This window comes from Mobula birostris, chromosome 1 (assembly GCF_030028105.1).
Source record: "Mobula birostris isolate sMobBir1 chromosome 1, sMobBir1.hap1, whole genome shotgun sequence".
NCBI classification, from domain to species: domain Eukaryota; kingdom Metazoa; phylum Chordata; class Chondrichthyes; order Myliobatiformes; family Myliobatidae; genus Mobula; species Mobula birostris.
In genome coordinates, this window is record NC_092370.1 from 90,888,545 (window position 1) to 90,916,359 (window position 27,815).

The following is a 27,815-nucleotide window of genomic DNA, read 5'->3' on the forward strand; positions in this document are numbered from 1 at the left end:
CGTTGTTCAGCAGCCGATTCAGGTACTCTCCCGACGCTGCTGCACTGACTTTGTTACCCTGTACACATTATATTTTCAATAAATTAATGGTATACAATAAGTTTTACTGTTACGTATCTTTGCTTGATGAACAAGTGCAAGACCAAGACTGTTTACCAAGGCAATTCCCAAGCTATCTCATTATATATTCCAAGATCTGACAAAATCCAAAATGCTTCTGGCCCCAAGCATTGTGAATAAGGGGTATAAAACCTGTACTGACAAATGTAACATCATCCACAATTTAAAAACTGTGGCTTTTATCCCACCAGTCGAAGATATTAATGTGGTTCAATAAAAGCCAGATCCTTACACCAATCTCTAGGTGAAGACCACTATTCACCTTCCTCCAGCCTGAGAAACAATAATTCCCTGCAACCTGCTGTTGCTTGTTACTTAGCCAACTTCATATACAGGCATCCAACATTCATTTCATGAGACTGTGTATGGCATCCTCTGAATTGTGTACATCATATTAACTGTGTTACCTTCAGCAAAAATGGCTGTTATCTCAACAAAATATTCTATCAAATATGGAAGAGCCACAGAGCACGGAAACAGACCTTTGGCCCATCGCACCTGTGCCCATCAATTTTTGTAAGTGAGCTAGTCCCAGTTGCCTGCATTTGACTTGCATCCCGCTAAACCTTTCCTGTCCATGTAACTGTCCAAATAACTTTTAAAATGTTGTAATTAAACCTGTGTCTGCCACCTCGTTCCATATAGCTACCATTCTCTGAGTGAGAAAGTTGCCCCTCAGGTCACCTCTTACTTGATACCTATGCCTTCTAGTTTTGGACTCCCCGACCTTGTCAAAACTGCTTTGGCTATTCACCTTATCTATACTCTGCATAACTTTACAAACCTCTATACGGTCACTCCCCTGCTCCTGTGCTTCAGGGAAATAAGCCTGAGCCTATACTGCTGCAAGAAATACTGCAGATACTGGCTATCTTGAGCAACACACACACACACACAATCACTCACTCAGTTGGAATTGGGACACCACGTTACAGCTGTACAAGACATTGGTAAGGCTACATTTGGAGTATCGTAAACAGTTCCAGTTTCCCTGCTCTGGGAAAGATGTCATTAAACTGGAGAGGATGAAAAAAAAAGATTTATAAGGATATTACTTGAGATCCTTGTTCAAAAGGAAAAGCTGGATAGGCTCAACACAGATAAATGCTGGAGAAATTCCACAGGTCAGTCAGCATCTATGAAGACGAATGAATAGTTGACCTTTTAGGCTGAGGAGCAAATTAATCTTGAATTCCCATTTTTATTCGCACTATATTCTCATCAACTCCCCCTCCCCCAAGCTCTCCCACTCACCTAGACACCAGGGGCAAATTACCGTGAGTGGGTGATTAACCTACAAACCCACATGTCTTTGGGGTATGAGAGGAAACAGTATTAAGAATCTTTTCCTTTACTATTTGATGAGCAGAATACAAGAGCAATGCGATTATTCCAGAACTTTTTAAGAGTTAGGTCAGTCTGAGAAGTTATGAGATTATAGAAAATTGGGAATATTGAGAGGCAATTCACAAGTAGGCAGTCAGGGATGGGAGACATTGGTAAAGAGGAAAATGTGGGTAGGCTGGGTTGTTTTCTTTAGAACCGAAGAGGCTAAAGGAAAATTTAAGAAGGATATATAATGTTATGAAAGACCTAGATAAGCTGAACAGGAAGGTCTTGTTTCTCTTAGCAGTGAAGCCAACATAACCACTATTATCTTCTCTACATGCCCAGTTTGAACTACTACCACACAATAAACCTGGATGCTGAATAAAAATGTTATACCACTCTTTCCACAAGCATCACTTTATCATTCTCCATCTTTCCCACCTTTAACAATGTGAAAACTCTGAGCATTAAAATTTAGATCGCTCATACACAAATTTCTTCTCATGCCTGCCTGCGCACATAGTTTCTATTCCCCTATCTGCTGTACAGCCTTTCCAATGGGCATCTTCTCTCCAACTTCTGTGTTCCCTTTTCTGGCAGATTCTAAACAATCAAAAACTATTAGCGCAGACAAGGTGAGCTGAAAAGCCTGTTTCCTCACTGGATGAATCTAAGATCATCTCCAGCTTCCCTGTTCACTGACTTTGCACAGGGATCGTTTCCTTTTCCTTCATTGTATCCACCAGCTCAAACAGCTCTGCCTTCATTTTTTTTAATCTTCTTCAATTTCCTTACCTCTAGCCTTGAAGTCCTTATAAAGTCTGTAACTTTGTTGCATTAAGATCCTTACGCAGCCCCCCTTCAGAATCTCACAGCTCCAGCAACATTAACCTCTGATGCTGCTCTGTGTGGAGTTTGCATGTTTTCCCCATGACCACAAGGACTCTGGTTTCCTTTACATCCCAAAGACATGCGAAATGGCCACTGTAATGTGCAGATGAGTCATAGAGTCTGGGCTGAATTGACAGGGCAAGACGAGAATAAAATGGGATTGACATAGGTTGATGCCTGATGGTTGACACAGACTCAGTGGACTGATGACCTTGTGATTCTATCTTCTGATTCACTCTGTGTGCTGAAACCTTTCTGGCAAAAGGTATCACTGTTGCCAATTGTGACTGTGTCTCAACATTTCTCTCAATGATCATGATGCAGTTGATTTCTTTATCAAGGTTTGCTTCTCCTCCATGTCTGCACAGAACACTCTCCTCATAAGACTTCACTAGCAGTAGCTTCTCTTCCCAATTATCGATTGAGTAACCATAGGTTCCTGGCTTTGACTACAAGTCAGAAACATTTTTATCAAAGTGGTCGATTTCCACCTGCATGTTTAATCACACTACCTCAAGAGCAGCTCCCTCAATCCCACAGCTACAATTTGGAATATTTTGTCCAAAATCTGATGTTGATTTTTTTTTTCTAAGACTGAAAGCAGTTGGTAACTCAAAATGCATTCCCTTCTCCTCCAGTCCTGTCAAAGGGTTTCAGCCCGAAACGTCAACTGTACTATTTTCCTAGATCCTGCCTTGCCTATCGAGCTCTTCCAGCATTTTGTATCTGTTGCTCGGATTTCCAGCACCTGCAGATTTTCTCTTGTTTGTGGTTCCCTTGCAATCAATGGCTGAAAGAGTAAAATTTCCCGAAGTGTACTTCAATTAAGGTTTAATTATATTCAGGCTTTAATTACACCAGTGTGTGGTGACCTGCCTCAATGACTATCACTCAGTAGCACGGTCATCCACAGCGATGAAGTGTTCTGATAGGCTGGTGATGAAACATATCCACTCCTGCCCAAGAAGCGACTTAGATCTGTTCCAATTTGCCTATCAAAGCAACAGGCCCACAGCAGATGCCATGGACAGCAAAGGTGCATACATCAGGATACTCTTTATTGACAACAGTTCAGCATACAATACCATCATCCCCTCAAAATTAATCAATGAGCTTCAAGACATTGGCCTCAATACCTCCTTATGCAATTGGATCTTTAATTTCCTCACTTGCAGATCTCAGTCGGTTCAGATTGGCAACAACTGTTCCTCCTCAATCTCCATAAGCGCAGGTGCACCACAAGGCTCTGTGCTTAGTCCTCTGCTCTACTCACTTTACACGTTATGACTGTGTGACTTAAACACAGATCCACTGCCATATTCAAGTTGCTGATGACATCACTGTAGTAGGCCCAATCAAAGGTGGTGGTGAATCAGCATATAGGAGGGAGATTGAAAATCTGTCTGAGTGTTTTCATAGCAATAACCTCTCACTCAATGTCAGCAAGACCAAGGAGTTAATTATAGACCAGGAAAAAGAAACCAGTGGTCCATAAGCCAGTCCTCATCAGAGGATAAGAGGTGGACAGGGTTAGCAACTTCAAATTCCAGGTGTTATTATTTCGGAGGACCTGTCCTGAGCCAGCACATAAGTACAATGATGAAGAAAGCTTTGTTAGGAGTTTGTGGAGATTTAGCACGTCATCTAAAACTTTGACAAAGTTCTATAGATGTGTAGTGTTGAGCATACTGCCTGGTATGGAAACACCAATGCCCTTGAACGGAAGATCCCACAAAAGGTAGTGGATATGGCCCAATCCATCACGAAAATAAAGCACCCCCAACCATTGAGCACATCTGTATGAAACGCAGTCGCAGGAAAGCAGCATCCATTATCAGGGACCCACCACAACCCAGGACATGCTCCCTTCTCTCTGCTGCCAACAGGAAAAGGGTACAAGAGCCTCAGGACTTGCATCGTCAGGTTCATGAACTGTTACAACCCTTCAACCATCAGGTTCTTGAACCAAAGGGGATAATTTCACTAAACTTCACTTACCCCATTATTTAATGTTCCCACAACTTTTGGATTCAGTTTTCAAGAATTCTTCATCTCATATTCTTGATATTAATTGCTTACTTATTATAATTGTTTCTTCTTTTTGCATTTACACAATTTGTTGTCTTCTGTACTCCCGCTGAATGCCCTAGTTGGGTAGTTTTTCATTGATTATGTTATAGTTATTATTTCATAGATTTATTGCCCACAAGAAAATGAATCTCACGGTTGTATATAGTGACATACAGTATATGCACTTTGATAATAAAATTTACATTGAACTTTGTAAAGTAGCAATATAAGAAATCTTCCACCGTCATTGAAATGTCCATCCATGCTTCTCATTTCTAGGTTTGAAAACTCCTTGTTCACCTACTGTTTCCCACTCTGGATAACTTCTAAATCACTGAAAATTCAACCCACTTACTGATCCATAGGAAAGGCCTTCATCATATCACTCGAATCTACTGACTACCTCCAATACACTGAATACATTGAACCTTACCATTGCTGATGGACAGATTATTCTACCTTCTCTTGGTTTCTGTTGTTTGACTCTGGTATCTTGAGCCTTTAGCTCTCCTCTCTGAAAACAGCCCCACAATCACCATTACCTCACTACTCATCTTGCCCTTGTTTCGGCATGCTTTTAATCACCTTTTGATGCTCATTCCCTCAGACAATGGCTAATAACATTGGCAATAACACTCTCCAACAAGAGTCAGCAAAATGCTGGAGGAACCCACTGGATCAAACAGCATCTGTAAAATAAACAGGGTAGCTCTCGCTCAAGGATGCAGAACAACAGCTTTTCTATAAATACTCATTTCAACAAAGACAAGATTCCAACTCAAGCTCATTAAATCTGACTATAACAATTCATGTAACAAACTCTTCTCTTGGGGATCATTCCAGGAAATGATCATATAGTAGGCTAACTGCTTTTAGGTTGACCTTGTTTAAACCCCAAGGGAGATAAACTTCGTAGATTATCTTGTTATTTTAATAATACAATCTAGTATCTCACACCATAGTCCAGGCTCGACTATCCTAGTTCTCATGGTCTGTTCACCTAAATTCATGACCTTTTGAAAAGTTAGAAAAGGAATGTTCAACTCACTAAGTAAAAAGAAAATAAACTGAAGTCAAACAAATCAGTTCTTCTATCAATAACCTAAACAAAACTGGAAATTATCTATGCCAGTAAATGTGAAAGCAATAATGTAAAATAATACAAATTCACCAACAGGTGTCATCACTGCCAACATGCTTAGGTATCACCTGACTGTTACAGTATATGATTAAAAGTCAAATAATTTCAACTATGTAGGATAACTATCTTGAAATCACGAATATTATTGCAGAGAAATCTAATGTTAAAATTGTTATGTTACCACAATTTGTAGGAATTGAATGCTAAAGACAGGTAAAAGGAAGTTTCTCTGAATGGTGACAGCGTGCAGAATTCTGAGATGCAGAGGGATCAGGGCGTCAAATCAGAATCAGGTTTATTAGCACTGGCATACTGCTTGTCATGAAATTTGTTGTTTTGTGAAAGCAGTACACTGCAATACATGATAAAACACTATATAAATTACAATAAGATAAAAACATATAAATTTCAAATTAAATAAGTAGTAGAAAAATATTGAGTTAGTGTACATGGGTTCATTGTCCTAGTAAGGCTAGTTGGCAGAAACTCTGGGTAATCAGAAAGGTTATCTGCCTCTGGTACCCATTACTCTGTGTGGAGAAACTTGCCTCTCAGATCCCCATTAAATCTTTCCTTCTCACCTGAAATTGATGTCCTTTAGTTTTAGCGCCCCTATCCAAGCTTAAAAAAGACTGAGACTTCCTGCATTGCAGGGGATGTGTGCAACCAGATCCCCTGTACATGTTGCTAAGGCGGGACTCACACTCAGAACGCAGAGCATGAAACAGTGTGGTACAGGACAGACAGTCTGGCCCACAATGTGTGCCAACCTTATTACCTATTCCTCAATCAATTTAACCTTTCCCTTCAATTTAGCCCTCTATTTTCTTTTCATTCATGTGCCTATCTGTGGGTCTCTTAAATATCTCTAATGTACCCACCTCTACCCACCATTCCCAGCAGTGCGTTTCTTTCACATACTACTCTGTGTAAAAAAAAAACTATCTCTGACATCTGCCCCCATACTTTCCTCCAAACACCTTAAAGTTATGCCTTCTTGTATTAGCCATTGCTGCCCTGGGGAAAAGGCCCTGGCTGTCCACTCTATCTATGTCCCTTATCATCTTAGACACCTCAGTCAATTTGCCCCTTACCCTCCTTTGCTCCAAAGAGAAATGCCCTAGCACTTGTGGAGGCTTGCTCTACAATTGTCATTGTTTATTCCTTGGTGAATCAAACGCAAAAATAGGGAGGTTATGCTTCAATTATATAGGACGCTGCAGAGACCACATCTGGAGTACTTAGTCTAATATTGCTTTCTTTATTTGCAGAGTAGCAATTCAGAGCATGTTTATTAGATTAACAGCTGAAATTGGGCAAAGCTTTATTTACTCTAGTTCAGAGGAGTTTATAAGGGACTTTAATGAAACATTAGAAGGGATCCTGAGAAGGTCTAACAAGAATGGATGTGGAAAGGCTGCCTCCACTTATGGAAGTTAGAATTTTTTACCCATTTAAAACGTGAAAGGGACACAGTCTCTGGAATTTTCTTCCTTGGAGAGTGGTGAAAAAGTAAAACTAATTGTTAGGCTGAAGTAGATAGATATTTAGCTAGAGAGTGGTGAATCTGTGGAATTTGTTGCCACAGGCAGCTGTGGAGGCCAAGTCTTAGTATACATTTAATGCAGAGGTTGACAGATTCTTGATTGGTCAGGGCATGAAGGTAGACGGGGAGGAAGGCAGGAGATTGGGGGTGAGAGGAAAAATGGATCAGCCATGATGAAATGGGGAGCAGACTCGATGGGCCAAATGGCCTAATTCTTCTCCCATATCTTACGGTCTTACTTGAAAAGGAATTGAAGTTATAGCAGATTAGCCATGATTTTATTATACAGTATGTCTGAGTAGGTTTGGGAGACTGAAAAGCCATTTCTGCTACCGACTGTTACATACCACCACAGTGTGTAGGTTTCTGGTTGAAAGAGTTAGTTGCCTTTATGTCCATAAGTTTTGCTCTGAAGTATTTGCCTGGGATGGATGGAGTGACAATTTACAGAACAGTGCCATGAGACAACAAACACCCATCACAGAACATGAATCACTCGTGTAAAGCTGTACAAAACAGTTGGAACAAACAGCATTAATTTCAATTGGCAAAGACTTATTTCCTTTACCACTGAGACATTAAGAGAAATGTAAACTAAATATGGCAAAATTCCAGCTTTTATTCCTTATACAGGATTTTAAAGAGGCCAGAATTGAAAAAAGGCAACACTGGAGTCTGGAATAGTCTGATAGGGCCCATTAAAACTTATCAAATAAAGTGGTATCAAAATGAACCTTAAGTTTCCTCCATATCAGTATGTTTTTGACAGTATTGTGCTGTAAAATGATACAGCTGAAATGTGCAGAATGCTCAAATGGCTTGTTTATGTACAGACATTAAACAGCAGTGCTGAATTAAATGAAACAAGGCTCCAAGGCCAGAACAAATGGCTGATTTGTCAGTGCCATAGAACACACACCTCCCGCTTCCAGCTGCAGACCTTATCTACACACAGCAGACGTAGAGGTCAGGAAAAGCAACAAGTCATAGTTGCAAGATAATACTTCTGTATGATATTTCACAATAAAAACTCCAAATGGGTTTTGGCCAACTAAAAATGACAGAGTACTAAAAATAAAAAAAAATGTCAGAAGGTTCTTACAAAAATATTGATAGCAAATGCGAAGAAACAAGGACGGGAGAGTCAGATTAAAATCAGAGTTCTGTTAAATGCCACTAGACCATGAGCTCTCGTCCGTAGACACCTCTAGTTTACCATCTTTGGACATCATTCATTCATTGGTTCAGAATGGTGATCGGGTTGTGAGAATAAATGGTGATTAACATTTTAGGTTTTCCTTGGAGTACAATGAAAGGGTATAGGCAGGAAACGTTAATTTTGCTTCACACTCCACAGCTGCTGTCTGATCTGTTAAGTATTTCTAGCATTTGTTTTTATACCAGCTTTCAACACCTACTGTTTGCATGGTAAAGGTTGTGGCTGACAGATGCCCAATGGCAAATAAATGGATCCCCTTCTTGCAGGAGTACGGAGCTGAGGAGAAAGGAAAGTCTGTACGGGACAGCAGTAGTTCTAAAGTTACCCATTTGACAAAGAGAGACGGACTGAGTCAAAGTTCTACCAAAGCTTCAGCAACATAAAAAGCCTGAACAAAAATCTAAAGAGGACCCACCGGTGGTATAATGGCATCTGTACTAGACTTCGAGGTGAGAGGTCCTGGGTCGAATCCAGCCAGCTCCTTGCATGCTTTTCATCTGTGCTGGGTTGAGTGTTGAGCTAGCAACTCGGTCTCGTAAAAAACAGACAAATGCTAAAGAAATGGCGAGGTTGCCACAAAGTGCAGAGAGGGAAAAAAAATATGGGAGAGTCGATGGATGTTATTTATTTGGATTTTCAGAAGACCTTTGACAAAGTGCTGGACACAAGGCTGCTAAGCAAGACAAGCACCCACAGTATTAGAAGCAAGGTACTAGCACGGATTGAAGGTTAGGGGTCTGGCAGTAAGTCAGAGAGTGGGGATGGAGAGGTCCTTTTCAGGATGGCTACTGCTGACCAGCAAAGTTCTGCAAGGATCAGTGTTCAGTCCGTGACTTTTAACTTTATACGTTAATGATTTGAATGAAGGAATTGATGGCATTGTGGCCAAGCTACAGTTGATATCAAGATAGGTGGAGGGACAGGTAGTGTCACAAAGACAAAGAGTTTGCAGAAGAACTTGGAAGGTTAGGAGAATGGGCAATGAAGTGTAAGTGTGGGATAATGCACTTTGGTACAATAAATGAAGGTACACACTTTTTCTAAATAGTAAAAGAATTCAGAAATTGGAGGTACAAAGGGAGTTGGTAGTTCAAGATTTCCTCAAGGTTAACTTGCAAATTGAGTTAGTAGTAAAGACAAATGCACTTTCAGAGGACTACAATTAAGTAGTATGAAATGCTGAGGCTTTGAGGCATTGGTCAGACTTCAGTTAGAACACTTTGCACAATTTTGGGCTCCATATCTAAGGAAGGACGTGCTAGCCCTGAGTCCACAGGAGGTTCACAAGAATGATGCCAGGAAAAGAAAGGCTTAACCTATGAAGAGTGTGACAAGAATACACATAGATTAAGATGTTAGCTGGCCTGTGCTGGCACCAGTGGGATCAGCAGTTGGTCTGCCACCCGTCTTCAGGAGAAAGAGAGATAAGGAAAACAATGGAGCAGCATTTGGAGATGTTAATGAAGGGACAGGAGAGTTTAACGGAAGGAGAGCTGTCAAGATCGGCTCCCCCTTTGAACCCTGAACTGTTTGAAGTGATGGACAGGCGATACCCCAGCAGGGGGATAAAAAGGGACAGGTTCGCTAAGGCAAGACACACACGACACCCCAAGGTAACGAGACCCTGGAAGCGATGCGTCTCCCACAAGTCGGTGGGAAGTTTTGGAAGGCTGGTCGCAGGACCAAGCCATAGACGCACAGGGTGGAAAGGCACGATCGGCGGGAACCTGGTGTGTGTCCACCCTTGCCTGGGTGCCAGGTTCACTGCAGAGAAATGATCGTATCTGGAAACGGAGGGGTCACGGTCGGTGACCTCAGAAGACATCACAAAGGGCTCGCCCGAAAGCTGACTGCGAAGAATATCGAAGGTCTGTGTGGAAGCCGTTTGAATATTCATTCGTTTTGCTCTCTCTCTCCTTCCCCCCACTGTTCATCTCCCACGGCAGTGATTACTGCGAACTGAACTGAATTCAATTGAACGGAACTTTGCGTCACTTTGAAACTGGTCATTTACCCCTAGATGACAATAGAGCTTGATTGATCCTGTTATCCTAATTCTGTGTACATGTGTGTTTATCATTGCTGAACTGTTGCATTTATTATCCGTTTGATTAGAGTACTGTGTTGCTTGTTTCTTTAATAAAACTTTCTTAGTTCTAGTAATCCAGACTCCAACTGAGCGATCCATTTCTGCTGGTTTGGCAACCCAGTTACGGGGTACGTAACAAGAGCATTTGGAGTCTCTAGGCCGATACACCCAGAAGGATGATGGGCGATTTTATTGAAACATTCGATGCTCAAAGGTCTGCAGTGGACATCATGTGCATGCTTCCATCAGTAGGAGAATATAGGATCTGAAGGCACAGTCTCAGAATAAAGGGGTGTCACATTCAAACTGAGATAAGGAGGAGTTTCTTCAGCTGGAAGGTGGTGGATCTGTGGAATTCATTGCCACAGAGTGCCGTAGAAACCACGTCATTGGGTATATTTAAGGCAGATATTCATAGGTTCTTTACTGGTAAAGGGATTAAGGTTAAAGGGAGAAAGGGGATGAAAAAATAAATCAGCCATGATTGAATGGTGGGGCAGATTCGATGGGCCAAATGGCCTAATTCTGCCTACATATATTCTGGTCCCATGAAATACAGAGAAGTGTTGTAAACAGGTGATAACCACCCCGATGTTCACTTGTACCCTTCCCAGTTGATTTCAAATAAACTTTAAAAAAATCCTGCTCTGACACCACCATCTCCAATTACACGAAGAAGCCAAAATACATATCTCCCAAGGCACATGGACAACTACCAACAAACATAAATATCAGCTACATGACTTTGGGTAGGACACAGCTAGCTGCTCGCTCAGTCTGTAGAGACCAAGGATGCGTTTTGCTTTTCACTTAGTTTTACTAACTACTACTCACCCAAGTCCTTCCCAAAGCCCAGGAATTTGAACCTTGAAACTTCACTGAACCCAACTGTTCCCACAACCTATGGGACTCACTTCCAAGGGCTCTTCATCTCACGTTCTCGATATTTACTGCTTATTTATTTATCTTTTTTTTCTTTTGCATTTGCAGTCTGGTTTCTTTTGCACATTGGTTATTTGTCCATTCTGTTGTCATAGTCATACTTTATTGATCCCGAGGGAAATTGGTTATAAAAGTGGGTGCAATCTTTCATTGATTTTATCATGTTTCTTGGATTACTGAGTATGCCCACAAGAAAATGAATCTCAGGTTGTATTTACAGTGACATACATGGACTATGATAACAAATTTACTTTGAACTTTGAAGTAACTTTCTGACTTCGGCATCATGCTGAATGATTGGAACCTAAGAAGCACAAGGCCCTCAGCATACCTCTTTGATCCTGTCTAGTTCATTCTGCAATGCTTGTTTGGAGATTTCAACTTCAATAAGCCTTTGTCGAAGGGATTCATTTTCATTCTCCACGCTGACACGTTTTTCCTCAACATTCTCCAGTTCATGGTGCAGACGCACAGACACATCTTTGGCAACCTGAGAACAGCAGCAGAATAAAGTCAGAATAATCCTACAGTAGGGCAAGCCCAGGAATATTACACTTTAAATAAATGCTACAAGGCTCAGAAGGTAAATGCACTGCACAAGGCAGGATTGGGTGCCTGTGATAGAAATTCCTGACTGGGATCTGAAATGTAGAATTATCACTGTGAGGCTATGACTTGGTTGAGTTATCTGAGTGTAACGTTCCTGTAACCACCTCCTTGGCCAACAAAATATTCTTACTATCAAAAAATAGAAAATTGATTCAAGCAACCTCATACTGCATTTATCTGGTGAAAGGAAGAATTCACTTAATTTAAAATTGGTCATGAAAATCTTGTGGACACACACACACACACACACACACACACACATACATATACACACACACACACCCAATGAATCTGTCTTTTAAGAAAATTTATCAAGGAAACACTTAGCCTATCAAAATCCCGCCATTAAAACTTACTTGGTAGTTTTCAATATCAGGGGAAGGCAAATGAGGCCAATTATCTCCAGATTCTGTCAGTCCAAACTCCCTTGTTAGAGATTTGAACACAACACGTGTGGAATTTAATGTAGTAATGAGTGAGCACTACATTTTTGGATAAAGAGGTTAAAGTGAAGCCCGTTTTATTTCCCAAGTGGACATAGAAGATGTTAGTTCAAAGTGGAGAATGAGAATTTTCATGGAGTCCTGGCCATTATCATTCCTCTTCCTCAGTCAATATCAAATAAAACAGATTATCACCAAGTATAAATTGGCTATAACATTTCCTACATTACAAATGTAACTATGCTTCAAATGTATATCATTTACCAGGAAATGCTTTATAGTGACCCAATATTCATTGCAAGTCCTATATAAATACAAATAAAGCAATTTAATTAACCAACAGGGTTATTAACTTCAATACATAATAAAGTGTTGACAAATTATGACATGACCATAGAGTTAATGGCCTTTGGACCCCAAACTGATCTGAAAATTTTAAAAATTGCAAACTTTATGCAATTTGTGTCCCTATTATCATCAATGTCTTTGCGGATAATTGGATTTTCGATGTTACTGCAGGAATGGACAACCTCCTATATCTTAGTACTGGGTATTAATAATTCTTTAATCTGTTGTATTCTGCACAAATTAAATCTAAATGCTTTCAAACTTAAGTGAAAGCCCTCAAGCCCAAAGCTAATTTCACGCAGGGAAAGTGAACCTTAGTTTAAGCATAGAATCATACTTAAGAGTTGTAGTTATTAGTAAAGAAAAACACAGGAGATCCTGCAGATACTGGAAATCCAGAGCAACACACCCAAAATGCTGGAGGAACTCAGCAGGTCAGGCAGCAGTCAAGATTTCAGGCCAAGACCCTTCATCAGGACTGGAAAGGAAGAGGGAAAGATGCCAGAATAAAAAGGTGAGGGGAGGGGAAGGAAGAGAAGCTACAAGGTGAAAAATGGTCTGGTGGGTGGGGGAGGGGGATTAAGTTAGAAGTTGGGAGGCAAAAAGGCAAAGGGCTAGAGAAGGAGAGAAGGAGGAATCTGCTAGGAAAGAAGTGTAGTTCACGGGAGAAAGGAAGGAGGAGGGTCAGCGGGGGAGGTGATAGGCAGTGAGGAGAAGAGGTAAGAGGCTATGTGGAGAAATGAAGAAGAGGGAAGGGGGAGGTGAAACAATACTGGAAGTTGGAGAAATCGATGTTCAGGCTTTCAGGTTTGATGCTACCCAGATAGAATATGATGTGTTGCCCCTCCAATCTGAGAGTAGCCTCATGATAGCAGAAGCAGACGACAGGGAGCAACATGTCAGAATGGGAATGGGATAGGAATGGAAATAGTTGGCAACTGTGAATTCTGCTTCTTGAGGATGCAGCTGAGGTATTCAGCAAAGTGGTCTCGCAATTTACATTAGGTCTCACCAATCTTAGAGGCAGCCACATCGGGAGCACTGGATACTGTATATGACCACAAAAGACTTGCAGGTTAAGTGTTGCCTCACCGTGAAGGACTGTTTGGGGCCCTGTTGGAGGTAAGGGAGGAAGTGACTGGGCTTATTAGTACTTCTGCTGCTTGCAGGGATAAGTGACAGGAGAGAGATTAGTGGGGAGGGATGAATGGACAAGGGAATCACGGAGGGAGTGATCCCTGTGGAAAGCAGAGAGTGGGGGGGCGGGGGGGAGGTTAAGATGTGCTTGGTGTGAAGATGCTGGAAGCTGTGGAGAATGATGTGTTGCATGCAGAGGCTCATTGGACAGTAGGCAAGGACAAAAGGTGGGAAGCATATCAGTATCAAACCAAACAGCCTGAAACTAGTTTGTGAATTCATATTAAAAAAGACATGCTAATTGTTTTTATGGAAGTATGATTACAATATTGATATAAAAACATCTGTATTAGCACAGGTGTGTGAGTAAGAAGCATCAATACACATCTATGGGCAGATGAAAGGTTAATCTGAAATGCAAACTTTGTTTCCCTTTCATAAGTACTGAGCATTTCCAGCATCGCTTATATATCAAATTTCCAGCACCTGCAGTATTTTTGCTTTTCAATTAACTATATGTATCCAAGGAGAACATTATATGGCATGTCAAACAAACCATTGAATGAGGTATAAATGCATTTTGTCTGACCAACTTTCTTACTTTCTCATTTTGGAAATGCAAACCATTTCCCCCAATCCTGCATCTTCAACATAAACATGCCACTGAGGACCAAGATTAAAAGTAGGATTTAAAAAACATGTGAAAGGCCTCTTTCAATTGTAGGGCAGTGCAAAGTGGCACTGATTGAAAGCCAGCAGCAGGGACAAGGATGTAAGCAGGAATGTGGATGGGAGCGGGGCAGGTGTGAGAACAAGAACTAAATATCAGTCGAACAAGACGTTGTCACAGAGAGCAGAAGAACAGAAATAGGAGAAAAAACATGCCATACAAAAAGGCAAGAGATTGGAACTCTGAAATAAAAACAGAAAGTGCTAGAAACACGCAGCAAGCCAGGCAGAATTTGTAGAGAGAGAAACAGAGTTAACATTTCATGTCCAAGATCCAATATCATACGGAGGCTGTTCTTCAACCAGAAGCATCAGCACTGCTTCTTTCCAAAGATATTACCCGATACTGTATGCTCCTATTTTCATTCAGAAAGACACTGTTAATTTATGCAGACAAAATGCTGGAAAATCTCAGCATTTCTGAAGAAGAGTCTTGGGCAGAAATATTGACTGCATATTCCCCTCTGTAGACGCTACCTGACCTGCTGAGTTCCTGAGGCATTTTATGTGTGTTGCTCTGTATTTCCAGCATCAGCAGAATCTCTAGTGTTACTGTGAATTAACACTGGCTATTTGGCAGAGTCAGTGTGAAAGCTGCTTTTTATTTACCTTGTGGTGAGAGCAATCCTAAAGAATGCATTGTGTTTATTTCTCTATTAAAGTCAAAAACCAGATAAAGAGGCTGAGGTCTGATCAGTGCGTGGACAGATTAGTTCTAATAGAGAATTCACATCCACAAAATATGGATGGTGTTTTCTCCAAATATGATGCTGAGCTCCTGTGTGTTTCCAGGATTTTATATTGGAGCGGAGCTAAGATGGTGCTTAACAGCGACTCCTTCGAGTTCATCCACGGAAACAGCTTAATTTCTACCTTTGATGTCTCTCCTTTTCCCCTTCAGGGTGGATTGGATTCTGTTGGAGACCCTGACCTGGAATTACACTCAGACTTCAGTTCTTTGCGGTGGTGGGACCCACTCCCAGGGGGGCTCACAACTGCCCCCTTTTCGATACAACGAGGACACGGCCTAAAAGACAAGTGTGCCTTCAAGGTTCCGAGGCTTTGCGGCCCAGTGGATAGGCTGATTCTATGCCGGTACTGTGGACTGAATCGTTGTGGGAGAAAATGGAACATTAGGAACAGTGGAACACACACAAAAAATGCTGGTGAACGCAGCAGGCCAGGCAGCATCTATAGGAAGAGGTACAGTCGACGTTTCGGGCCGGGACCCTTCGTCAGGACTAACTGAAAGAAGAGAACAGTGGATCAGTTGTTGGAGGCTCTGTAATCAGCAAGTTGAGCACACTTCCTCTCTCTCGTTGCTGGGGGAGAATTTGTTGCCGATTCTTGAGTTGGAGAACTTGGAAAAACAGCTACGTGACAGACTTTATCACTGCAAATCAGTGAGTTGTTCTGTTATCTCTCCCCTCTCACCGTGAAAGGGGACAGCTCTCTGTCCTTTTATTAGGGGGGGAGAGAGAAAGAGAGAGCCTGTGGCATGTTGAATTTCGGGTGAACGATTAGTTTTTCTTGTACTGCAGATCATAGTCTTTCTTAGGGGCCTTGCTATTGCTTGCCTGCTGGGTGGAGGGTGCTGATGTCTTTTTTTGCGGAAGTGGGGGCGGGGGAGGGTCGTTGCTTTCCTGCTGTTTCAGCAAGGGAGGGGTGAGCAGGGGGGCTTTGAGGTGTAACATTTTTACTGTCACAGCTTCTGTGGGACACTCTTCTGTTTTTGCGGATGCCTGCAAAGAACAAGAATTTCAGGATGCATATTGCATACATTGCTCAGAAATTAAATGGAATGACTGAATTACACCTTGAAAAATAACATTGAGGTCATAATGTGCTGTAACTTCTGAGAAAAAAATCAAGTGCATAAATGCAATCACCTTGCTGGGAAATTTATGATCAGTGAAAGATGGAAATTGTGAAGGGTGAAGCTTAACCCTAAAACATAGTTCTTTCTTTCCTACAACACATGGTTATCTCCAATCTCTCTATTTCACAGAGTTCTCCTGTGTGTGAATGAGGCATTTCCCATGAGTAAAGTTGGCAATGAATGACTCATGAATGAGTGGACATGCACAAAGGAATGAATGAATGAATATATACTGTACGTAACTGAGCATGAATGGGATGACTACATTGGGACAGTTTGTTCATCACGGACAGAGAGATTGAAAGATTCTGTTAGTGCAGTAGGCTGACATAGAGAAAAATACAATGCTGTTTTGCTAAGCAACAAGAATAGAGGCAACAGAAACAAGATTTGCATCTGTGTGGTTATTTTTTCTGTGTAAATTTGTGGATCAGCTTGTTGCCCCGAGCTTAATAGAACACACATTGATTTTGTTCATGGGTAGTCACAAGGTTAGTGAGTTGACTGGGTATGGTGACCAGCTTACCTTCAAGTCTTGCTCCAGATTTCTTATTAGTTCCCCGTCAACCTGACCGGTCTGAGCAACCTTCAAGCTCTTCTGCTCGGCTTTCCTGAGGCGGTACTGCAGGATGCGGCAGTTTTTGTTGGAACGATCCAGCTCCCTGCGCAGTTCCTGCAGCTGATACACATCCTCCTCCAAATAGCTATCCCGCATTTCTTCCATCTCGGATCGCAGCTCATCCAACTCATCCTGTCCATTAAGAAACACATGCTAATTAATAACACAGTGTGCTGCACTCTTCTATCCTGCCATTAATTTGCACAAAACCAAAAATAAAAGAGCAACATGCAAGCTAAGAAGGTGCAATTACAGTCAATGAACCCCATGCAGTGGGATGGGATGGGGGTGGGCGAGCAGGGAAGGAAGATTGGTACACAGACTGACGGGACTCTCTCCTCTCTATTCCAGCTGAGAGGATGGAGAAGTAACATCAAATATCTCCTGACAACCGGTACTACCGGAAGCAAATGACATGACACACATGACTAAAAGGGGCACTAACCAGACAAATGAAAGCATAGTCGAAAAGTATAACTAGAAAATACTGGAAATAGGTAACTTATCAGGCTGAGGAGTTCTAAACCTGTTTCCCTTTCCACAGATGCTGCCTGACCTACAGAGTACTTGCAGCATTTTCCTTTTTTTATTTAAGATTTGTAGCACCTGCAGTTCTTTAAATTTTCATCACAAATAGCTCCCAAGTACAAATTCACAAAACTTAATACTGTAGGGAACTTGCATAAGTTACAAAAACAGTACTGCTTTGCTTTGTATGAATCCCATACTTGTTAACAAGACAGACTTTTCAGCACTGAGAAAATGATGGAAGTTTCTTCTTTATAAAGAACATCTGCACAGGCAGCTGCAGAGTTAAGCTCCCTTTATTCCATTCCAATAATTTATACATTAAAATCAGCCTCCAAGGATCATCCACCACTTCATCAATGTGCTGGAACCATCTCAAACACCAGCCATCCTCATGCAAGTGGAGATTCCTAATCTGACAACATTTTGGGTCAAAACTGTATCAGAAATTTATGTTTGCACACTGCTGATGATTTTCCAGACTCCTTTACGGAAGTTCCCTGCAGCATTTTAACTTACTGTTTCAACTGAATGAAAGGCAAGTTTCAAATAAGAAAGAATTTACTGTTTTATCCTCATTTGTGGATTGAGTGTTAAAGCTATCTATTAGTATAAATTAAGGAAGCTTTAACTCCAGATTCTGTCCTTTCATGAAATGAAAATGCCTCAGATAAAATGTTAAGTTGGTCACAATGGAGAAAATCTACCAGTATTCTGTTAGAAGCTCCCTAAACTCACTATTGTTTGAAGTCAAGCACTTGTATGCCTCAATGACCTAGAGAGCAATGCTATTTGGAGTCAGGGCTTTATGTTTTGACCCTTGGTAGTTTCACCCATGCCAAACAGGTCAAAGGGTAGAGGCTAGATTCAGAATGGTCCACTGGTCCTCCAGGTTTGGTGGTTCAGTTTAGGGCCAACAACTCTGACTGGTCAAACAAAACTGTTGCGGAGATAGCAATGAAGAATCCTTCAACATCTGTGTGTGACAATACTCCTGAGCCTCCAAATGGATTTGCATGGCTGACAGCAGTAGAAACTGACAGGAAGCTACTGACATGATGAAGGAAACCTTGATCACTGTCAAGACCAAGTAGGACCTTCATTGCCGCCCTCAACACTGGCAGTGCAATGGGCAGTTAAAGAATAACTTGCAATATATTCATCTCAAAGGACATCATTTGCAGAGTCATACAGCACAGATGCCTGCCCTATGGCCCAACAATCCCATGCCAACCACAGTGCCCACACAGCTGGTCTCAATTTCCTGCATTCAGCCCATACCCCTCCAAGCCCTGCCCCTCAGTGTATCTACCCAATGATACCATTACACCAGCCTCAACAACTCTTCTCATTCCATGTACTCACCACTGTGTGAAAAAGTTGCTCCTCAGTTTCCTTTTAAATCTCTCCCCTCTCAACATAAACCTATGCCCCCTAATTCTGGACTCCCCTATCCTGGAGAAAAGACCATTACTGTCCACCTTATCTATGCGCCTCAAAATGTTAAACATTTCTATCCCATTACCCCTCATTCTCCTATGAGGAATAAAGACCTAGCCTGCCAATCTCTCCTGACAACTCAGGCCCTCTATTCCTGGCAATCTCGTCATAAATCTATTTTGCACTCTTTCCAATTTAATCACATCCTTCCTATAACAAAGAAACCAAAACTGTGGATAGTACTCCAAGTGCAGCCTCTCCAATGACTTATACAAGTGCCTGCTAAGGCCAGTTTACTAAATACCTTCTTCACCTCCCACCCCTATCTGTGACACTGTTTTCAATGAACAATGCACTTATACTCCCAAGTCACTTGAATGTGAGAATCTCTCAGAAAGAATCACTAGTATACGGGCCTCGCCCATTGCAAGTAAATAATGTAAATTTATAACTGTTTTGAAGGCAAGTGATAGGCAGCATGCACAGGTTTTCTGATGTGTGTTGGTAGCATCACAGAATCCTCAATGCCAGTACTGACATAGGAAATGATCTCCCTGAACTTTTACTTATCTCATGGGCAGTGCTGGAAAAATCAACATCTAATGCTTATCCAGGAGATTTAAAAAAATGGAAGTTGGCTGAAATTGTTATATTCAATGTCATGACTTACAGCAGCAAAACACTCAGGAAGAAGATGAAACACTGTTCCTTAAACTTATTTACTGGAGCACTGTAGAAGGCTAGAGATCAGAGTAGAAATGGAATGGAGAATTCAAGTGACAGATGAACGGAAGCTCAAGATCTTCCCAATGGAGATGTGCTACAAAGCGATCGCCTATGCAGTAGGCCAGTTTGAATGAAATGCAAATGAATTCCTACTTTGCCTGGGTCCCTGGAAGCTGGGAAAGGAAGAGGTGTTGCATCTCCCACAGCTGCATTGGAAAGAGGAATGAGAAAGTGCAGTCCTGAAAGTACATCAACTGTACCTTTTTCCTATAGATGCTGTCTGGCCTGCTGAGTTCCTCCAGCATTTTGTGTGTGTTGATGAGGAGGAGGATGTTTGGTGAAGGTGCAGAGGGCATTAAATGGTGATGAATCTGTGTCCACTGACTTGAGACAAGTCAGTCAGCATTATTGTTTGGAAGTTCTTTTAATGACATCCAAACGTAGTCAAACATCTGAATGGAGAAATCAAAACCAATACTGGAAACACTCAGTGGGAAAGAGAGACAGCTGGTGAGCAGATTGAGGCTCCACCATCATAACTTGAAAAGTATAGAATTAAGATGGTGCTGGTGAAGTACAGTGACAACTTGTTGGCAGCAAACAGAACTATTAATTACTTTATTAATTACACACTTTCTGGTAAACAATCACTGCATTCAATGTAACTTCCCTTTCAGACTTGAGTTTTTAAACCTGCATGTATTACCTGGCATTTTTGTGGTGTGAACTGAAGTCTCAAAGGGGCAGGATGGTTGTGGCATTACGGTTACTAGCAGAATCGAGGCGGCGGCAGTGGGGCCAAGGCCTGAGTGGAGAACAATCCGCTGTTTGGCAGATCTAAACACCGGGTCAGATTGAAAAGGTCAGGGTGTTGGGACCAGATGTGAGGTACAGGCCAGTGTTCAGCTTGGTGCTGCACGAGTTTTATTGTCTCTGTGCTGAACATAGGCTTTGGCCTGCAAGTAATGGGCACCTGGATTGACTGCAGCGATGACCGAATTTGCGGCTGTGGACTCACTTTTGTGAACTTCAGTTCCGAATGTTTGCTTACTTTTATTTGTTTATTTTCATTGTTTGCATGACTTGTTTTTTCCCTGCATATTTGGTGTTTGACCATCTTTTTTTAAAGTGGGTTCTGTTGGGTTTCTTTGTTTTGTAGCTGCCTGTTAGGAGACGAATCTCAAGGTTGCATATATTATACATATTTTGATAATAAATGTACTTTGATCTTTTTGAACTTTTAAATTAATTTAAAGAGAAGGTCTGTGGCAAGATATAAACAAAAGTTGTCAAGGCAATAATTATTTTAAAATCAGTTCTTTTAACTTGTTAAATAATTGTTAGTATGACAACCTTGTTAATTTTATTTCTCTCCCCAAAGATGATGTGTAACCTGTTTAGTGCTTCTAACATGCCGCGTTTTTGATTCTGTTGAATGTGTTCTTGTTTCTATTTACTGATATTTATTGGTCACATAGTTGCCTCTGTTAATACTTTGATCCACTGTAAAATTTATCCCATCTCTGTTTGCCCCATATAATGGGTAACCACACCTCACTTTCAACAAGCCAATCACTTTCCACACTACTTCATACTGCACAGAATCAGTCCCTGTGGCCCAGCATCTCCCCCATATTCTACTGCTCATCTCCATGGCAGTGAGTATGTATAGTGGCCAATTAACCCCAACTGTTATGTGGGAGGCAATCAGAGAACTGGAGCTAATTCACAGGGGGAATATGCAATCTACACACCAACAGCACCTGGGGTCAGGATTGAAGTTGGATGGCTCATACTGTGAGGCAAAGACTCGGATCACTGTCCTTCATTATGTTTCTATTGCGTTTGATCTTTGCTAAAGGGACACCTTTTGCAGGACTGCAAGGTGAGGTTACAATTAGCTTTACACTAAAGAGCAGTAAAGACCTTTAGGATATTCAAATGAAACTGTCAAAGGTGTTATATAAGGAAATATCCTTATTTCTTCTTTATAAACTTTAACAATCCCCCTACAATCCTAGTCAACATCAAGCTCCTTCATGAAATTCTGCTTCATAAACTACGAACATTTACCTTTTGTCTGTTCAACTGATTTACGATAGCCACCCTACGAATAATGTGTTAGGCACTTAATCCTAGCCACGCCTCTCCTATTTAGAAGTTATCTAGTGAAGTACTTCATTTGAACCCTCTCACCAGTAAAACTGGTGAATAGAAGACACAGTTTTGACTTTTCAGCACCAAGCCCATTAACTTTTGCTAGCTCAAGGATTGTCTTTGAATGAAGACATCAGAATTTGGCGGTGTAGGAAAGGACAAAAACTCTTGACTCTAAATGAACATTCTTTATCCACATTAAGGGAGCCAAGAAGCTAAGCTGCTTATTTTCTCAGGAATAAAATAACCAGCTAGAGAAACACACCCCACACCAACATCAATTAATCAGAGTCTCTGGTGCAGACTCAAAGCATAGTATTCCTTACAAGATCCCATCCAAACCAGAATATGGTCACTTTGGCTCATTCACGTATGGATACAGGCATTCATTGCTCATCCATTACTGCCCTCAGAAAGATGGCTCTTTCACCTTCATCACCTCTTGAGATGAAAACATGCCTTCTCATGAAGGTACTCTCACAACGTTGATCGAGAGGACACTGCAGTAACAGCAAAGGAAGAGCAATATACTTCCAAATTAGTGTGTGACTTGGAGAGGAATTTACAACTGGGGTCATTTCTATGTATCGATGATCCTTCCTGGTAGTTAAAGGTCATGGGTTTGCGAAGCATGTTGAAGTAGCTTAGTGAATAAACATATTGCATTTTGTAGTCAGCTCATGTGATAGCCAAGTTTTCACTCAATTACCAAAACTATCTGACATGAGACATCCCCTTGAAGGTAACAGAAGCAGATGATGCACAGACCACTGATACCAACTGACTCACCAACTGCTCAATAGTTCTTCTTGTAAAACATTGTTTAATATCAATAAGGTTCTGCTCCGATCAGCATGTCCAAGAAAAATATGTTTTATTATACAATTAGTAACAAGAACAGTTTACACTATTCAAGTAAATACAGTCCCTAGTCTCTTTCTGCTGTTCCTAACATCAGCAAGTGTACAAGTCCTTAATAGTCCTTGACGCCACTCAACTAAGACTATAGCTTGAAGTCAAGTCTGCTCAATTAATCCAGTAAACAAACAATTCTCAAGAAAAAGCAAAACTCTTGCATCTCATTCACACATGCTGTTTCTAACAACAGTGAATGTGCACATATCCTTTCAATTTTAGTCCCTGACACCACATACAATTTCAGTCCAAAGCAGTTATCTCCATCTGTGGAAATTCTCGTCCTTTTACACACAAGAATCACTTTGGCAAACTAATTAAGTTGTTTAACACACTGACCAGTACACCAGCGGTTTTAAAAATGTTAGCTACATATATCATGAAGTATTAATAAATTAGAATGTATAATAGCAGTATTGCAAATCTATTCGAAAGTTCTTGCTGTCTTCTGTATCACACCACACTCTTTTCAGAAAATGTGGATGCTTAAGGGAGCCATGAAAGCCTTTCAATGACACACAGTGGCAGCAGGCTGAACGTTTGGAGTCACCATTAGATTCACAGTGGAGAAGATTAGCTGAGGAAACAGCTGTTCTGCACCAAGTAATTTTGCTCAACACTTATCACATAAGGAAAGCCAGCAATTAGGAAGATGAATGTTCCTAGAGCCGACAGTAAAGATCCTTGTTGTAGTTGCATGGGCTGTAGATGTGATCACACGTAGAGCACGGAGACAGTTTTGGTCTCCTTAACCAAGACAGGATATTCTTGCCTTACGGAAATCCAAAGAGAACTTGCTCAATGCAATCCCAGGATAATCTGTAGGAAGACAATGAAAGGAATGTGTGCCTCATCTGCTCGATATGGAAAGGATGTTTCCTATAGTGGGTGAGTCTAGGACCAGAGGGCACAATAGATCTGAAAATCTATAAAGGCATTCTACACAATGTTTATGAGTACTGCATTCCAAATAATTTTTTGGATTGTCTTCTGGCTTTCCCATGTACAGGTGCCATGAAGCCATAGGAATGTAGTAACACTATCCAGGAATGCCCACTGGGAGTTGCACAGATGATATAGGTGTGATTCACACAGAATTATAGGAGCAGTGCAGTTGCATAGCTGTTAGTGTAATGCTATTACAGTGCCAGCCACCAGGGTTCAAGTCTTAGAGTTTGTATATTCTCCCTGTGACCACATGGGTTTCCTCTGCGTGTTTCAGTTTCCTCTCACAGACCAAAGAAATACGGGGTAGTGGATTAGTTGATCACACAGGTGTAATTGGGCCTGTCGGGCCAGAAGAGCCTATTACCATGCTGTATCTCTAAACAAAGAAAAAATTAAAACTCTTCCTTGCAATAGGCCTTTTCTATTCACTTACTGCACTTTAACACTTACAGGTCTTACCTTATTGCTTTCACAGCTAAAAGCAAACTACATTGTATGGAGTAACATATAAGCCAGTATTGTTTCAGGATGGCAAATTTCCTTCCCTCCAGAAGATTAATGAACCAGTAGCTTTTTAAAGCAATCCAACAGTTTCATGATTATCTTTATTTAAACTATCTTTTTATCCAAGATTTATTTATTTTATTTAAATTTCCCAGCTACAATGGTGAAATTGAAACTAATGTCTGCAAGTTTTACAACCAAAACCTCCAGATAATACTCTTGTAACTTAATCACCATGCTGTTTTAGCCACAAAGTGCTGAATTTTCTACACTTCGGACTCAACCTCAATATCAAAGAATGATTGAGATGTCAGGTCCACAGCTTAGAGGATTTTGAATTCAAGGACACATTTCATCACCCTATCACCCAATACGTTGATCACCAACACACCACAACATCCCTAAGGGTTTTTGACAATTGAAATTGCAAACATTTCCAACTCACTTCCAAAAACTACATACATTTCATATAATCACATCTGTTACAAAGCAGAATAGACATTAGCCACATTTCCTCAATCAAGTAATTACAGACCAAATACAGTGTATTCCAGTTCATTGGGCCATCAGTTAATTGGGGCAGCTGCTTATTTGGGACAACTCTTAAAGTACAAAAACATTAAGAAAATAGCCAGGACTACTTTCATTTACCTGGGGCACTGTGCCACTTAATTGGGATAGGAGGCTTGCTGCCAAACAGTTTCTAACTAGCGTTAGTCACGTACACTTCCATGGCCATTGGACATGACACCATGCTTACAATGAACAGTTTTAAAACATGCGTTTGTGTTAAAAAATCTGTGACTTGTGTCACTGATAGTTGGTGAGAAATAAGCAATAAGACAGTCAGAACTGTTTGGCTCACTGCAGTTTCAAGCATTTGGGATTGGAGATGCCAGAAACGACCACGAATGAAAATGAAATGATTTCACAAACAAGTTAAGCACTATGAATAATTTGAAGATACAATCATCTTCAATGTTACAATGAGAATGAAGATCTGGAGAATGCAATCACTGAAAGCACTGTATGAAGACAGTCCATTATCTACACTAAGTGCCTGCACTGATTTTGTTCATTTACAGTTAATCAAAAGAACACAGCAGCATACAATGAATGAATTCCTCCATCGATAACTATTAGGAACCAATACACAATTTTATAGAATAGGTAGTGTTCCAGATATTTTTCTGTATTTCATTTCAATAGATAATTCGCTACTCAGTTAAAAGGAAATGAGTCTTTTTTCAAGTTCTTAACTATTTCCATGAAACTTCATCAAATAGCTGGAACAGCCACTTAACTGAGCCTAAATTTACTGGTCCCGATGTGTCCCAATTAACCAGAATCCAATGTATTCTGTAACTTTCAGAGAAAAAAGGGATTGCCAGCATTTCTCAAGATGCAATCAGAGTTCACTTACAGAGTGTAAGGCTTATTGGATGTAACTAGCATGATGTTAGAGACAATGGATGATGCCTTATGAATTATTTGATGTTACAATTATATTAGCAGATGAGAAATCCAAAATAGTTTGTAGATTTGATATGGAGAAGGCACCAAATAATGTTTCACACATAGATCAACATCCAAAATGTTAATGGCATTTTCTATGGAATGCAGAGACTGAGATGTTGGAAGCTGATTTCAGTGCAACTTCCAGTGAGCATCTGATAAATACCTGAATGAGAATAATGTGGTTGGTTTATTATTGTCACGTCTACCAAAACAGAGTGAAGAGATTTTGTTTGTATGCCATCCAGATCGATCACTCCATACACAAGTAAATCAAGATAGTGTCATGAGAGGAAAAAAATTATACATAACCATGAAGAAAAGGCAAAAGGGCAGAAAAGGCACAGCAAGCCAAACAACCACATTCTGGACTGTATCAATTTCTGGCTATAGGAAAGTTATTCACACATTTCCACAGGGAATGTACATTAGTGACTTGCACTGTCTTGATGAAATGTACAAAATTCAGTGAATTCCATTTAATTGCATCATCGATTAATCCAGATGGACACTTATTTGGGACAACTCATAAGGAATAAAAACAAATTAAGAAAATAGCTAGGACTGACTTTGCTTAGCTGAGGCAGGAAACATTCAGTCACATGCACTTGTGTGCCCGGTAGATACTGCACAGTGCTTAGAGTCAGTTGTGCATGCTTGCATTACGCTATGCATTTGGGGCAATTCAAAAAGCAGGGATTCTTGAGAATTTTAGCCTTTTTTTTCCGACAAAAAAAATTTCTTTTGAGATCCTTGCCACAAAAAGATTTGACAACAGCCAAAAAAATTACCTTACTGGACTAAATTAAAAGTCATCCGCCTAACCCCACTCATTGTCAGCTGGCAGAGATAACTGGAGTGCTGAAATCTACAACTGCAAGCTTGATACATCAGCAAGATAAAATGTAAGATGAATGGGCATTACTTGAGTGACAACAGGGAATATCCCAAAAACTAAAGCAGGAAGCTAAGGATCTAGATATTGAAGTGACCTTCAACCAATGGTTTTCCATTGTAAATAGACAAGGTGTGCATGGCAGTGGACCAACGTTAAATAACAACAAGTCAGAAGAGTTAGCTAAGAACTTAGCTCACAAAGATTTAATCAACACATTCAATTCAAGAAAGCACATGGTGAGAAAGGTAGTGCTGATGCTGTAAGTGCAGAAACATGGATAACTACAAAACTCCCCAACTTGCTTTAAAAATTTTGTGCAGATGATATCTACAATGCTGATGATACAGGTATGTGTTTTTTGTGCCATTCCAAATGGTTCCCTTTGCTACAAACACACAAAACTATTAGGTTTAATGAAAGTAATGGATCGCATTGCTATGTTGTGGTGTTCAAATATGTCAGGATCTGATAAAAATTAATTGTTGGTTAATTATTGGAAAAATCATTAAACCTCCAAGATTTAAAGGGCCAAGAATGGATAGTTTACTAATCGACTACACTCAATGAATTTCTCTATCAGTAACCATGTACAAACTAATAGAGTTTTATAATACTGTAGGACTATTGGTAGTGTTCCGCTTTGTTCTGTATTTCATTTACATACATAATTTTTAACTTAGTTAAAAAGTGGTTGTCTTTTTTTTAATAGCTTTTAACTATTCCATGAAACTTTGTCTAATTGGAGCAGTGTTTAATTAGGCCAAAACGTACTGGTCCCGATGTGTAAAAATTAAATAAGATCCATTGTATGTATTTGCAGCATGAAAGAATGAAGCATAAAACCAAAACCATTTCAATTTCTGGGTTGGGGCACTCCAGGCTTCTCAAAATATTTCCATCAACAGAGAGTTTGAGTATAGGGATATTGAATACAAGTCTACTGTGGTACATTTGGTAAGACTGAAAATTCTGACGCAGAGTACTGTGAGTTCAAGTTCCAGTCCAGTCTTGATAACGAGGTCAATACTGGCACTGTAATGATGTACTAATGGACTAAGCAGCTGCTTAAGGTG

The 27,815-nt window shown here is 40.6% G+C and overlaps 1 protein-coding gene across 2 annotated transcripts in view; it reads right to left on the bottom strand.

Annotated features, from left to right (window-relative positions):
* LOC140198140 (microtubule cross-linking factor 1) overlaps window positions 1-27,815 on the bottom strand; it is a 217,437-nt gene that overhangs the window by 183,575 nt on the left and 6,047 nt on the right. For both annotated transcript variants that reach the window (XR_011886109.1, XM_072259104.1), the window contains exons 2-3: window positions 17,019-17,243; window positions 11,679-11,837 (exon numbers count right to left, since the gene is read on the bottom strand). Coding sequence is in view for 1 of the 2 variants with exons in the window: in XM_072259104.1 (XP_072115205.1) it covers window positions 11,679-11,837; window positions 17,019-17,243 (384 nt within the window). In the remaining variant the exon portion in view is untranslated. The remainder of the gene's footprint in view (window positions 1-11,678; window positions 11,838-17,018; window positions 17,244-27,815) is intronic.